The sequence below is a fragment of the Peromyscus californicus genome, unplaced genomic scaffold (genome assembly GCF_007827085.1).
Source record: "Peromyscus californicus insignis strain IS unplaced genomic scaffold, ASM782708v3 Scaffold_4__1_contigs__length_199733344, whole genome shotgun sequence".
In the NCBI taxonomy this organism is placed as follows: Eukaryota; Metazoa; Chordata; class Mammalia; order Rodentia; family Cricetidae; genus Peromyscus; species Peromyscus californicus.
Window position 1 is genome coordinate 194,812,816 of NW_026294562.1, and position 14,541 is coordinate 194,827,356.

General features: G+C 38.3%; 1 protein-coding gene across 1 annotated transcript in view; it reads left to right on the forward strand.

The window, feature by feature from the left end:
• LOC128124294 (vomeronasal type-2 receptor 116-like) overlaps window positions 1–13,170 on the forward strand; it is a 36,212-nt gene extending 23,042 nt beyond the window's left edge. Inside the window, exons 3-7 of the mRNA XM_052760455.1 lie at window positions 5,496–5,796; window positions 6,150–6,956; window positions 7,747–7,965; window positions 9,486–9,609; window positions 12,233–13,170. Coding sequence (XP_052616415.1) covers window positions 5,496–5,796; window positions 6,150–6,956; window positions 7,747–7,965; window positions 9,486–9,609; window positions 12,233–13,170 — 2,389 coding nt within the window. The remainder of the gene's footprint in view (window positions 1–5,495; window positions 5,797–6,149; window positions 6,957–7,746; window positions 7,966–9,485; window positions 9,610–12,232) is intronic.
• Window positions 13,171–14,541: the final 1,371 nt, after the last annotated feature.

Sequence of the window (14,541 nt, forward strand, 5' to 3'; positions counted from 1 at the left end):
AAGCAAGGTGAAATTGGTGGTGGACTCAGAAGATGGCTGCATATCTCAGATAATTCAATGATTAGCCTGTGTGAAGACCTGGAAGGCCTTTAATGACTTGATAAGGGAATGATTAAAGAGTTTTGTCAACTGCTTGTTTCTGAGCCTGGGAAGCAGATGGGGAATTCTTACAAATATAATCTCATGGGTAGTTAATTCCTCCCTATATAGGGAACAGTAAACTGAGGCACAGTAAGGAGGAAAACTAACCATCTTTTTCTGGACTCTAATGAGAATGTTGTTGGAGTTTCATTTGATATAGCTAGAGTTTTCCTGCCTGGCCCACAGTCAGGACAAATCTCTGTCACCCACCAGTCCCACAGCAGCTCGGACATGACAAAGTAAACACAGAGACTTATATTGGTTACAAACTGTATGGCCGTGGCTGGCTTCTTGCTAACTGTTCTTATAGCTTAAATTAAACCATTTCCATTAATCTATACCTTGCCACATCGCTCGTGGCTTACCGGCATCTTCACATGCTGTTTCTCATCATGGCAGCTGACAGTGTCTCTCTGACTCAGCCTTCTACTTCCCAGGTTTATTCTCCTCCTTGTCACGCCTATACTTCCTGCCTAGCCAATGGCCAATCAGTGTTTTATGTATTGACTAATCAGCAACACATTTGCCATACAGAACATCCCATAGCACTTCCCCTTTTTTTTCAGAAAAGGAAGGTTTTAACCTTAACAAAGTAAAATTACATATATATTGGGAATTTTATGTGTATCTTCTCTTACTACTTCCTGCTGGAGGGGGGCGCTGTATTTTATGGGGACACAAAGAAAATTTTAGGATCATGGAGTAGTCTGTGAGGCTGTATCATCTGAGCCAGTTGCCTTGAAACCATTCTGGATGTTGGATCATCTGGGCCATGGTTTCATCGGAGACACTTCAGGGGGTCTTGGCTGGTCAAACCTGGTGTATCTTAATCTGGAACAAATCCATTGCCTTTGGCTTTCTGTGGGAACAAAAGCAGGGTCAACTTTCCAAAGCAACATATCCTTATATCCAAATTTTGAAGTCAAGGTACCTTTAAAATATACATCTTGGCATAACTCAACAGCTTTTACAATCAAATGTTTTTCTGCAGTTAAAATTCCCAAAGACAACATAATCCAGATTCTCTGTGTAATATTCATCTTCACGTGGCTTATTTTTTATATTAACTTTATTTGTCTCTTTAAAGACTTTATTATTTAAAACTATGTGTTTGTACTTGCTTATAGACTGTTTACCTTGCTTACGTAAAGCCTTAGTCCTTAGGTTATTTCGGTAGATAAGACTTATAGATTTATAGTCACCTATGCTTGTCATCTCTATAGTTACGTTAGTTAGGTTATCCAGATTTACAGATACATAGGTCAGATGGACAGGTAATCTTCAAACACTTCATAGACCTAGAGAATATGGCATTTAATAACTTAGAATTCTGTTGATGTGAGACACAATTGCTCCTGGCTACACCAATTTGATCCCGAGAGAATGGTGGGCTTCTAAAACATTTCCATTTGGAAATTTGTCTTCTTGGCACAAAATGGCCTACTGGGCAAAGAACTGCCCTTGCCTCGACGGCTGACAGTACAAATGCAATGCTATCCTTTCTGGACAAGCGGGACACCAGGAAAGCGACCACTGTACTCTGCCAAGACAGGGTAAGATGGTCTTTCAGAATTCCTGCTTCTGAAAATGGTCTGTCAGATACTTTAGGCCTGTAGCCAATTTGAATGCACCAACAATGCTGAGAAACATTAGGTGACTGTCCAGGCTGCCAGCTGTCTTGGTCTACTCTCGCAAGATTCCCGAAAGTTGCTTGCATCCATCTACCATTTCTCGGGTACCATTATATTCCTTCTCAGGTCTTTGATGGGATTGAAGACTAGCAGTTATAGTTACAACTTAGTAGATAGAACATATTAAGTATTAGATTCAGGTTCTTTAGGATAGGACACCTTTTGGAATGATCTTTGTAACATGCCATTTACCTATGCTCTATACTTCTCTAGGTTTTAGTATGTGCTTCTTGCTTGATATTGTTTGCATTGGTTGTACTTCCATCTTATCTAGGTCATTATCCCTCATTATTCCTGGACAATATTTGATAACCATTCCTTTGTATATAGTCTTGTATTAGATTAGAATTTTCTTATTTAGACAAAAAGGGGGAGATGTAGTGGGTAGCCATTCCAGCTTTGATCTGGAAGTTCCAACCCACATTGAGTCTTCGGCAAATGTCATGCCTACAAGGCGGGGCCAAGGGAGGCGCCTGGGGACCCGAGATCTGGATCGGTGGGTGCTCTCTCTGTTGCGGGACCCTGGATAGTGGAGGTGGACCAAGCAGAGCTCCAGAGGACACCGCTGGACTGTGATACACCTTCCCCAGACTCCGCGACCTACCTATCCCTTAATTTGTAAGTTATGCCATTAAATAAATCTCCCTTTAACTACGAAAAAAAAAAAAAAACTATGTGTTTGTTTATATAACTGTATATATCAACTTTTTTTGTCTCTTTCAAGCCTACGTATATTTTACACACATTTTAAACTATTACATCTGAATCTGTCTTATTGTGAATCTATTGCTTTAAACTGCAGCAGCTGTGGCTGCTGGCTCTGGCCACCTCAGCCTCCCAACATGGCATTTTCCACGAGCTCTGGGAGCTATCGTGGGTCTCTATGCTTTTATCCAAGCAGTGTGTTGCCCAGAAACCTTTCTTTTTTGTTTTGTACTAGCAAAGGCTAAATCCACCCTGCAGCTTAATGTGCCACTTGCAGAGGCCTCATTCCTGCCATACTGCAGGTCAAGCGTGCACACCAGGAACCCACAAGTAGCTCATACCAGCAGCTGCCGCTCATTTGAGAGAGACAATTAGGAACTGTTTTTAGCTCCGTTTTAGAATCTTTTTTCTCAGTTTTTAGGTGGAAACTCTTGCCACCACGTTGGACACCAAATGTAGATGTAACCAACCTTCTTATTAAATAAGAAACACATAACCAGGCAAAGAAGAAAGCCAAGAGTTCAGAGCTAAGAGCTAAAACCTTACCGTTCCTCCTGCAGTGGTCCTACCTCTCTGAACCAAAGCTACCCCTGTGTTAAAGTCTTTATATAGAGTTCCTGACCTGCCTTCTCATTGGTTGTAAACCCAACCATATGACCGCCTCCTCACGGCCTGTCTGTATATGCCTCCAGGTTTTCCATGATTGGTATTGAGATTAAAGGCATGTGTATCCAATAATGGCTGTATCCCTGAACACACAGAGACTTACCCAGCTCTGCCTACCAAGTGCTGGGATTACAAGCATACGCCACCACTCCCCTGCTTTCCTATGGCTTGCTAATAGCTCTGAACCCTGGGCAACTTTATTTATTAACATACAAATAACATTTTAATACAAATAAAATATCACCATAATTTGATGTCCTGTTCATTCTTTCTGCCAGCTCAGAACTCTGAAGTCTAGATACACAGTTTAGTTTCTGCTCTATGTCTAAAGCCATAGCTATTCATTAAGTGGGTTTGGGTTATGAAAATCAGGATATTGTTGGACCATATTGCTAGAAGGAAGCAAAATTGGAGCACCCATTTATACCTGAGCTTTTTAGCTACTCTTTGCATACTTTTAGTCTATGTGAGGAACACTTCTAAGCACTCAAAAATGGTATCTTTAAGAAAGTTGCACGTATTTTTCCCATCCCCAGCAAGGCAGATCTTGGTTGAAGTCAGTTTTTCCAACATTTGACAGGGTGTTGGTATTTCATTTAGATTGCATCCTGGGTAATGACTCTGTTTTCAATTTATTTTAAGACAAACCTTGCATATCGCTGAGATATGCCATGCTAGTGTGTCAAGTATAGCTATAACATACCTTGGTCTGAACAACTCAGAAAGTTTTGTGGTACCCAGGGGAATAGCCTGGTGAAGGTTTGTTACTAGAATCCAGCCAGTTATTTCTGAGAGAATGAACTTTTCCTCTGGTACCTTCCATCAACACATAGGTGATGGAGGAATGCTTTTCTCTATACTGCAAATATGTGTTGTTCTGATTGATTGATAAATAAAGACATTTGGCTTATGGCAAAGCAGCTTAGAGGCAACAGGAAATTCAAAGAGAAAGACAGGAAGAAGGCAGGGAGAGACACTAGCGAGCCACTCAAGGAGCAAATTTAATGGGATGCAGGGAAAGCCAAAGAATATGTGATGATACATAGATTAATAGTTATGGGCTAATTTAAGATATAAGAGCTAGCTAGCAAAATCCTTGAGCCATGGCCATGCAGTTATAATTAATGTAAGCCTCTGTGTGTTTACTTGGGGGATACAAGTGGGAGAGATTTGTCCCAACTGCCATCAGGCCAGGACATAGGAAATCTCCTGACTACATATAGTTTTGTACTGACCATTTTTCTTTACCCTGTAGTCTCATGTAGCAAGGTTTGTGGTATGTGTCATCAGAACATCAATAAGTTTTAGTGTCAGCTGTCAGACAGTGAGTTAAACTGTGTGCCCATGAAGGACAGCAATTTCTAGGGAAAGCCACATACCCCCTAGGAGGGCCAAGATTTTTTAATGTCCTTTTATTCCAGCAGTGAGAAGCCATCTATCTCTAAAGATCACACAGTTGACACACCCACTTGTAAAATTCTATCAACTGATGGTCCATGTATATAGTAGTGGAGTTTCCTTTTCCCTATATGAGATACTTGGCAAGATCAATCAGTTCCTCTACCTGGAATGATGCTACTGGTTTAGGCACAAACAATTTTATTAAAAGTAAGTATTGCATCTCCCATGTTCCTGGTTTCATCTTTCATCTGTAACAGTCTTGTATGAGCACCTGTAGGTTATCATCAGGCAAGAGGGATAGCTGGATTGATGACAAACTGAACCAGAGTAAAGTCTTGTACTGGGCCAAACAGTCATTAAACAGTTGATGGTTTTTTTTTTTTTTTTGCTCAGTAGAACACCTCATTTTTCCTAGATACTAGGAGTATCAGATCTTAACACATTTAACTCGAATGCATTATTTTATTAAGCTAGCAGTACTTTCCACACATATTTGACAGACAGGTCAATCTATGGCTACAGGGTCCAATCATTTGAACTGATGTATCACAGGGAATTTCCATGGTCCCAACATTTGGGTAAAACCCCTTTGTCTTTTGTGTCATGCATTGACAATGAAAAGGTTTTGAGGCATCTGGGTGTTCTAGGGCTGGAGACAAATTCAGAGATATATTTTAAACCTTGAATGTATTTCATTTAGCCTCAGTCAAGAATAGGGGCTTAGTTCTCCAACTTTGTGCTTATGTATTATCATTGCAGTTTCCACAGACACTGAAATACCCAGCTACACCTAGGAATTCTGGAATCTGTGCTTTAGTCTTGTAGTTGGAATCTGCAGTTCTGTGTACTCTGTAATTTCCTCAGGTATGTTTTTTTTTTCAATCTCTGCAGGTATGATTTTAAAATACACCAGTTGGTTCTGTCCCTGGTGTTTGCCATTGAGGAGATCAACAGGAACCCTCATCTTTTACCAAACATATCTCTGGGATTTGACTTCTACAATGTCCCATACAGTGAGAAAAACATTCTTATGAATGCTCTTATTTGGCTCACAGGCCTGAGTAATCTTCACAGGCTTCACTGTAATTATAATTGTGTAAAGGAGAGAAAGTCAACTGCTGCAATAACAGGACCATCGTGGGCAAAATCTGCCCACATTGCGACACTGCTTCAGCTCTACAAATTTCCACAGGTGAGGAGTTGTATGGGATAAAAATGCAGATCTCCTTTGCTCACATTTCAGGTGTGTCCATAGGTAAAATGTTACAGTTGGATTAGTTAGATATCAATGACAGTTGTCAAGACAATTGGAGGTGAACCTCTATTTCAGTCCCTGGGAAAAAAAGGAGAGGTTGGAGTAGATAAGGAGGATTAATAAAAATAGAAAATAGGCCAATAGTTTTCTCAAAATTTCTTTCACAGAAATATGCCTTTAAAATCAGGGTGAATCCATCATTGCACTAACCATTTCCATCTGTTTCTGCAGAACAAGGATTGTGCATAATGCCATTGTTCTTTCTCTTGTTTCTATTTTTTTCTCTTCAGCTCACTGTTGGTCCTTTTGAGCCTATCTTCAGTGACCGAGGTCAGTTTACTTCTCTCTACCAGATGGCCCCCCAAGGCACAACTCTGTCTCTTGCCATGGTCTCTTTGATGCTTCATTTTGGCTGGACTTGGGTTGGTCTGATTATCCCAGATGATCACAGAGGGACTCAGTTTCTAGCAGATATCAGAGAAAATATGGAGAAAAATCAAGTCTGCATAGCTTTTGTTGAAATGATCCAAAGCACCTGGAATTCATTTTCATATAAATACTGGAAAAGTCTTGGCACCATCCAGGAAACATTGGCCAATATTATCATCATTTATGGTGACAATGATTCACTACAAGGTTTAATGAGCAATCTAGGGCAACAGATTTTGACGAGTAAAGTCTGGATCATGACCTCTGAGTGGGATGTTACTAATATCGCTGATTATTTCTTGCTGGATTCTTTCCATGGAAGTCTCATTTTTTCACAACACCATGAGCAGGTGGCTGAATTTAAAAATTTTATCCAAACAGTTAATCCTTATAAATACCCAGAAGACAATTACCTTCCTAAATTGTGGTTTTTGTTCTTCAAGTGCTCATTTTCAGAGCTGGATTGTCATCTTTTGGAGAACTGCCAACCCAATGCTTCCTTGGAATTACTGCCTAGACATATGTTTGACATGGTAATGAATGACGACAGCTACAATATATACAATGCTGTCTATACTGTGGCCCACAGTCTCCATGAGATGAGACTTCAGCAAGTACACATACAACAATCTGAAAATGAGGAAAGAATGGTGTTCTTGCCCTGGCAGGTAATATTCCTTCCATTTTATTAGAGCATTAACAATGTGAAACTTTGAGAGTCTTCAGAGGCACTAACTAGTTATTACATATTTCAGTGTTTTACATATAGTATATGTATATATACATACATGTATGCATGTGTGTGTGTATGTGTGTGTATGTGAGTGTGTATGTGTGTTTGTGTGTTTGTGTGTGTGTGTGTGTTTGTGCCCATCCATAAAAGATTCTTCATGTGTTATCCTATCTTCCATGTCAGTGCAGATCTTTGTGTTAATGTTGCTGAGGAATAAGGTGCTTGTGGCAAGGAGGAAATGATATTAACGAATATAAAAATTGTGTCACAAATAGCTGAACATTTTTTGTCATTGTAATGATTACACCAGAAACATAAGAATTTTTATAGTGAAACAATAAAAGCTCCTTATCCCAAGTTGTTAGTACATAAATAATTTCTTTTAACTACTATTTAGTCATAAGTACCCACATTTTACTCAATGAACTATGGGTTTAACTCTGTGTGTAAATGGGGATAGCTTTCTTTAAAGAAATTGAGATTTGCTTCAATCAATACTCACCAATTCCATTCCTAAGTTTGTATAGAAGATGTTCTTGAGGCTGACTGTTCCTCAGATACGGAATTGTATTCCATTAACTTAGGTCACCAGTGCTGACTTCCATGATATCTACATTATGATCATGTCCTACACCACAGATAATGAATATTGAGAGTTATTCTATAATCCATTGGTGGTCAAACTCTCAGACCTACATTAAAACATATTCTTGCATCACTTACAGCTTCATCCTTACTTGAGGAATATCCATGAGGGAGCCAACATGGCTTTAGAATGGAAACAGAAGTTAGATGCTGATAAGTATGATATTCTCAACTTTTGGAACTTTCCAAAGGGTCTTGGACTAAAAGTGAAAGTAGGAAATTTTTTGCCTAATGCTCCCAAAAGTCAACAGTTGACTTTATCTGAGAAGATGATACAATGGCCAGAAAGATATTCAGAGGTGGGTTATATATTATCTCAATGCATTAAACTTATCATAATACTACAAATATATCCCCCAGTATAACAACTTCTACTTTTAAAATTAAATCCCAGTAATATAACATTCCCAATAAACAAAGACAGTAAATAACTACTAGAAGACAGTTTTTTTATCATCCCCTGAATTTATAAAAGGATGTTTTTAAGCTTTTAATGCATGCTAATATTCAGTGGTACATGTGTTAAATTTTGTCAATTTGACACAAATTAAGTACACCTGAGAAGCGGTATATGCAATCCTCATAATGTCTCACATTATGTAAAGAAATGTAGAAAATCTCTACATTCACAACAGAAAACTGAAGAAGTTATATTTTCTTGCTATGATCAAACACCATCACCAGAACTCACTTTTGGAAAAAAAGAGTTTATCTGACTAATGGTTCTGGAGTTACAAGTGTCCTTTATACTCAGGAGGAATGTTAGTGTGTGGCATCTGTGGACAGATGGGCAGGGACCTGAAACAAAATGTCTCAGTCCACACACTGGAAGCAGAGAGTGAATACTGGAATTAGGTGAGGGTCATAAATTTTCAAAATCCCCAACCACTGAAATAATTCTGCCAATAAGTCTGCAACTCTTAAAGTTGCAATATTTCTCAAGATAGCACCACCACTGAGGAAATATATAGTCACATATCTGTGTTTATAATTGCCACCTTTAATTCAAACCAATACAAAATGTCTGTATTAGAATTCCTTCACTGTATCTAAAATTTGAGTAGTTCATCTTGATTCCATGCTTAACATTACAGAAGATAAACAGTTATCATTTCTTTTATCCACACCTTGAATTGAAATACTATTCTGTGCATGTGTGTATGTTATCTCCTTTTCTGCTACTGAAGACACATACGTACCTAATGTAACTTAAGCAAGTGTTTCCTTTGACTGACAGTATGAGCCTTCAACCCCTATCTTTGGAAATTTATTGCTCTAGGAGCATGAGGTTCTTGATGACTTTATAATCTCAGTCAAAAGAAAAAAATAACATGAATCACCTTTTTCTCATTCTCAATTCTGAGACAACAGCCTACAGAATGATAATGCTCACTCTTAGAGTGAACCCTTTAAACTTCTCTTTATAAACACTCACAGGGATGCCCAACAATTTGTTTACATGGTGATTATAAGTCCTGCCAAGTTGACATGCAAGATTTGCAATCATGGTGGAAATAAATGTCTCTCAACACATTAGAAAGCAAGCACAGGGACAAGATCCATTTGGAAGGAACACTTGACCTTCTAGGTCATGGCTTCTATGACCTCCCTGCATCAAACTTGTCCCTACTTTATTATGATTCAAACTGTCTTATAATGGGATAATCCTCAGACTAATTTTGTATACATCACAGATGTTCAAATTCCTTTTCTACTCTTACAGGAATAAAACTTGCAAATTAATTATGTGTTATTAAAATATTATTGAGACTTTCAATAAACCATGAGCATTTGTTAATATTGCTCACATTTTTTTCAGATTCCTCATTCTGTGTGCAGTGAGAGCTGTGGTCCTGGATTCAGGAAAGTTTCTCTGGAGGGCAAGGCTGTTTGCTGCTATGATTGCACTCCTTGTGCAGACAATGAGATTTCCAATGAGACAGGTAAGAATCAATCTTACAGAAATGGTTCCACATTTCTACAGGATTCTGCATTATCTTAAAAACTGAAAAATATCTAGAGAGAAGTCAGAAAAATTTATTCCTTCTCTTATTTAAGATATGAAATGTTCATCACCATGTCTTGAAATAGTGCAGAGTAGGCACTGAAATTTATAATTGATTTACATTTATGATCAACTTCAGCTATTGTTTCCTTCCAGAAGCCCCTTTTCTCTGTACTAATCAATATGCTTTATTTCCCCACATAATTTAACACATAGTAATAAAGTGCACAAATTGGATGTTTTCCTAACTCTATTTTCATAATGATTATAACTCACCTAAATGTAGGATAGGTTATTTTTATAATGATTCTTCCCAGCAAGAACAGAAAATTTGCAGTTTGTATTTGATATCCCCACTATATAACTATTGACTGTATAGCATAACTAAAATTTCAGATTTCCTTAATGAATAGGATTATGTCCATTTTTATGCTCCAATTCTGAGAAACAGTATATAAAACAATATCCTCAAATCAGTTCCAACCGTCTGTTACTGAGAGTTGTACCAAGACCTAAGAGCTGCAATGGAAAATGGAATCTCCATTTAGAAGAATAGGTCATAAACATATTCACAGCATGTTTCATTGGGAAGAAAAATCTTTAAAAGCTAGTATTTCCATACCTATTACTAAATTTGTGACCAAGTTTATTTAAATTTTGAAATTTTGAAATGTTTTCTATTCTTTGATAATTTCGTACTTTGTATTTTGATCAGATTAATATCCTCCTAAAACTTCCACTTTCCTACCTATCTTCTTTTATCTCTTGTTAAAAAAATTAAGACAAACTCATTGAATTCAGTTTCTGCTACCCAAATGTCTTTGGAGTGTAGTGCCTGACAGAATAAGACTAATTCATACTGCCACATTCTTAAAGTTCAAAGTGTCTTCCCCTTAGAGCAGCTACGAGGTCAAATAGCTTCTCAGTTCAGTGTAGTACTTTATGCCAACTCTCCATACATAATGATATTTGGTCTTCCCTGAGCTTTCACAAGTTATATGCATGATATCAAACCTCAAATTTATATATTGAACTGCCCAGCTGTGTCTGGAAGTTTCTATTCCCTTGAAGTATTTCATGACCTCTGACTTTTACATTCTTTCTGCAACTTCTTTCATGCACTTCTCACATTGAGATGTAAAAGACTGTGCCCTCAAGCTGTTATTCAAAAGAAACAGAGTTTTAGTGAATATGCATGCACATATTCACACACACACACACACACACACACACACAGTAGTTTTTATTACATGTATCATGTGCCTTTAGTAAGGAATGGAGTTATAGAACTGAGTCATCTATTAAAACTTAGAAAACTGAAACAAAATGAACACCTACATATAAAAGAGAAGGAAATAACAGAGCCTGAGGATAAACCTTGAGAGTAGGTCTGACGAACAGATAAAACAATGTGTCACAAGAGCTGAAGGAAACATTATTTACAAGGTATAAAGAAATAAGTTTTATTCTACTAAAGTGAATTCAAAAATATGTTAATAAAATTTGTCAACAAAATAAAATTGAAAATCAGGTGATGAGTTTCTTTTTAAAATCATGGAAAAAAAAGACAGTGGAAATCTGGCATGCATAAATCACTGTTCTTGTACTTCAAATACAAGAGGAATATTATGAATTTTCAAGACCATAATATTATAACACTGTTTTATTTCATACCGTAATCTGTCTCAATAGTTCTAACCTTTCCCCAGTTTGAATGACAACTATTCACTAGTGCACTACTCAAGCCTGTTACAACATAGTATTGCCTGTTCACTAAATCTTCCACAGAGAAGAGTCAATACTAGAAAACAGGTAGCATTTTATAATGATAAGAAAATTGAGACCCTATGTTTAAAAAGTGTATTTTATGAAAATAATTTCAAGAGCATACTCCCTCTTTTGCACTATTTAAATTAATAATGTGGTATGACTTATGATATGGTTTCAGAAATAAAGTATGGTTATGTATTTTAATTCGGTATTCTAATAACTTCCAAAAGAGATATACCAATAGCACAAGAGACTTGATGGCATATAAGAGAGAAAAGTGTAAGGTGTACTTAATTTATATCACTATAAAGAAGATGGGTTGTATGAGAAGCTACTAGTAATTGATAACTACTACCAAAAGAGGAACACCACTTTTTCTTTAAGGGTGTGGACTCTGAAACATTGCCCATATTCCAGGTGTTGCCCCCATAATATGTAAATACTAGCATCACTGAATAGACTCAGTGAGTATTAAAATGTAAAAGAGGAGATAAGAGAGCACAATAAGTTGGGAAGTAAAAGTGGGAGATGTTGAGCAATGGAGCAAGAGGAAAGAGGGCTGAGTTGGATCAACACACTTTATAAGCTCACATAAATAATAACTGAAATATCAGATAAGGAAGTCGGGTGGTATAAATATGAAAATGTTCACTACAGAGTTTTTGTTTCTTTCTCCCTGAGAAAAAGGAAACTGATGTAGATAGCAGTTCTGTCAAAAAGTATAGAAAAATGGCTTAGAATATAAGGGATAACTTCAGCTTGAATTAAATCTCACCTTCATTTATGATCAGATATGGAAAATTGCATGAAGTGTCCAGAGAGTCATTATGCAGAGACAGAGAAGAAACACTGCCTCCAGAAAGCTGTGAGTTTTCTTAACCATGAGGACCCCTTGGGGATGTCTCTCACAACCATAGCTCTGTGCTTCTCTGTACTCACAACTGTGGTTCTTGGAATCTTTGTGAAGCACAGAGACACTCCAATTGTCAAAGCTAATAATAGGACCCTTAGTTACACATTGCTTATCACACTCACTGTCTGTTTCCTATGTTCCTTGCTCTTCATTGGCCGTCCCAACACCACAACCTGTATCCTGCAGCAGATCACATTTGGAGGTGCTTTCACTGTGGCTCTTGCCACTGTGTTGGCCAAAGCTATCACTGTGGTTATTGCCTTCAAGGTTACTTTTCCAAGGAGAGTGGTGAGGTGGTTAATAATATCAAAGGCTCCAAACCTTATAATCCCCATATGTACTCTGATCCACCTTGTCCTCTGTGGAATCTGGCTAGGGACCTCTCCTCCCTTTCTTGACCAAGATGTTCATGCTGAACATGGACATATCATCCTTGTGTGTAACAAAGGCTCAGATTTTGCCTTTCATGGTATACTGGCATATCTCTGCTCCTTGGCACTTGGGAGTTTTACTATGGCATTCATGTCACGGAATCTTCCAGATACATTCAATGAAGCCAAGTTCCTGTCTTTCAGCATGCTGGTGTTCTTCTGTGTGTGGATCACATTCCTCCCTGTCTACCACAGCACCAAGGGGAAGGTCATGGTGGCTATGGAAATCTTCTCTATCTTGGCTTCTAGTGCAGCCCTCCTTGGCTTCATTTTTGTCCCTAAGTGCTATATTATCTTAATAAGGCCAGATAAGAACTCAGTTCATCACATCAGGAAAAGGCCAAATTCTGGAAGGAATCAAAACCTATTTCAAAACTCAACATAGTTCGCATATTAAGACATGAATTTCAAAGACGAAGTCCAGTTGATCTCTACTGCAGATATGTGTTATGCAATTAGAGTATGGGTTTGATTCTTTGTGCTTTTTTATTTTATTTTATTTTTCTTTAATTTTATTTTATAATTTAATTTAATTTTACATATCAGACAAGGATTCCCCTGTCCCCCCCCCCTCAAACCTCCAACCCCGCTTTCTCCCCAGCCCACCCCCATTCCCATCTCCTTCAGGGCAAAGACTCCCCTGAGCATTGAGTTCAACCTGGTAGATTCAGTTCAGGCTGGTCCTGTCCCCTCTTCCTAGGCTGAGCTAAGTGTTCCTGCATAAGCCCCATGTTCCAAGCAGCCAGCTTATGCATTGAGGACAGGTCCAGGTTCCACTGCCTGGATGCCTCCCAAACAGTTCAAGCTAATCAACTGTCTCACTTATCCAGAGGACCTGATCCAGTTGGGGGCTACTCAGCTATTGGTTCATAGTTCATGCATTTCCATTCGTTTTGCTATTTGTCCCTGTGGTTTTTCCTATCTTGGTATCAACAATTCTCCCTCATACAAACTCTCCTCTTTCTTGCCAACTGGACTCCTGGAGCTCACCTGGGGCATGGCCGTGGATTTCTGTCATTGTTCCCTCAGTCATTGGATGAGATATCTAGCATGACAATTACAGTCTTGACCATCCTATCACCAGAGTAGGTTAGTTCAAGCTTTTTCTCTCCCATTGCCAGTAGTCTATTGTGAAAGTATCTTTGTGGATTTCTGTGGACCTCTCTAGCACTTGGCTTCTTCCTATTCTCATGTGGTCTTCATTTATCATGGTCTCTTACTTCTTGTTCTCCCTCTCTGTTCTTGATCCAGCTGGGATCTCCCGCTCCCCTAAACTCTCTTTCCCTTCAACCTTTCCCTTCATTACCCCCACTCAAGTCCAGGTTGCTCATGTAGATCTTATCCATTTCTCTGTCACTGGGCAACCCCTGTGTCTTTCTTAGGGTTCTGTTTTCTAGGTAGCCTCCCTGGAGTTGTGAGTAGCAGTCTAGTCATCTTTGCTTTGCATCTAGTATCCTCTTGTGAGTGAGTACATGATAGTGTACTTGAGTGACTCCAAAGATTCAACCAAGGAACTCATACAGCTTTATAAACGCCTTCAGCAGCATAGCAAGATACAAGATCAACTCAAAAAAATCAGTAGCCCTCCTATATACAATTCACAAACAGGCTGAGAAGGAAATCAGAGATACATCACCCTTTACAATATCCATAAATGATATAAAATACCTTGGGGTAATACTAACTAAGCAATCAAGGACCTATATGTCAAGAACTTTAAGTCCCTGAAAGTAGAAATTGAAGATGTCAGAAAATG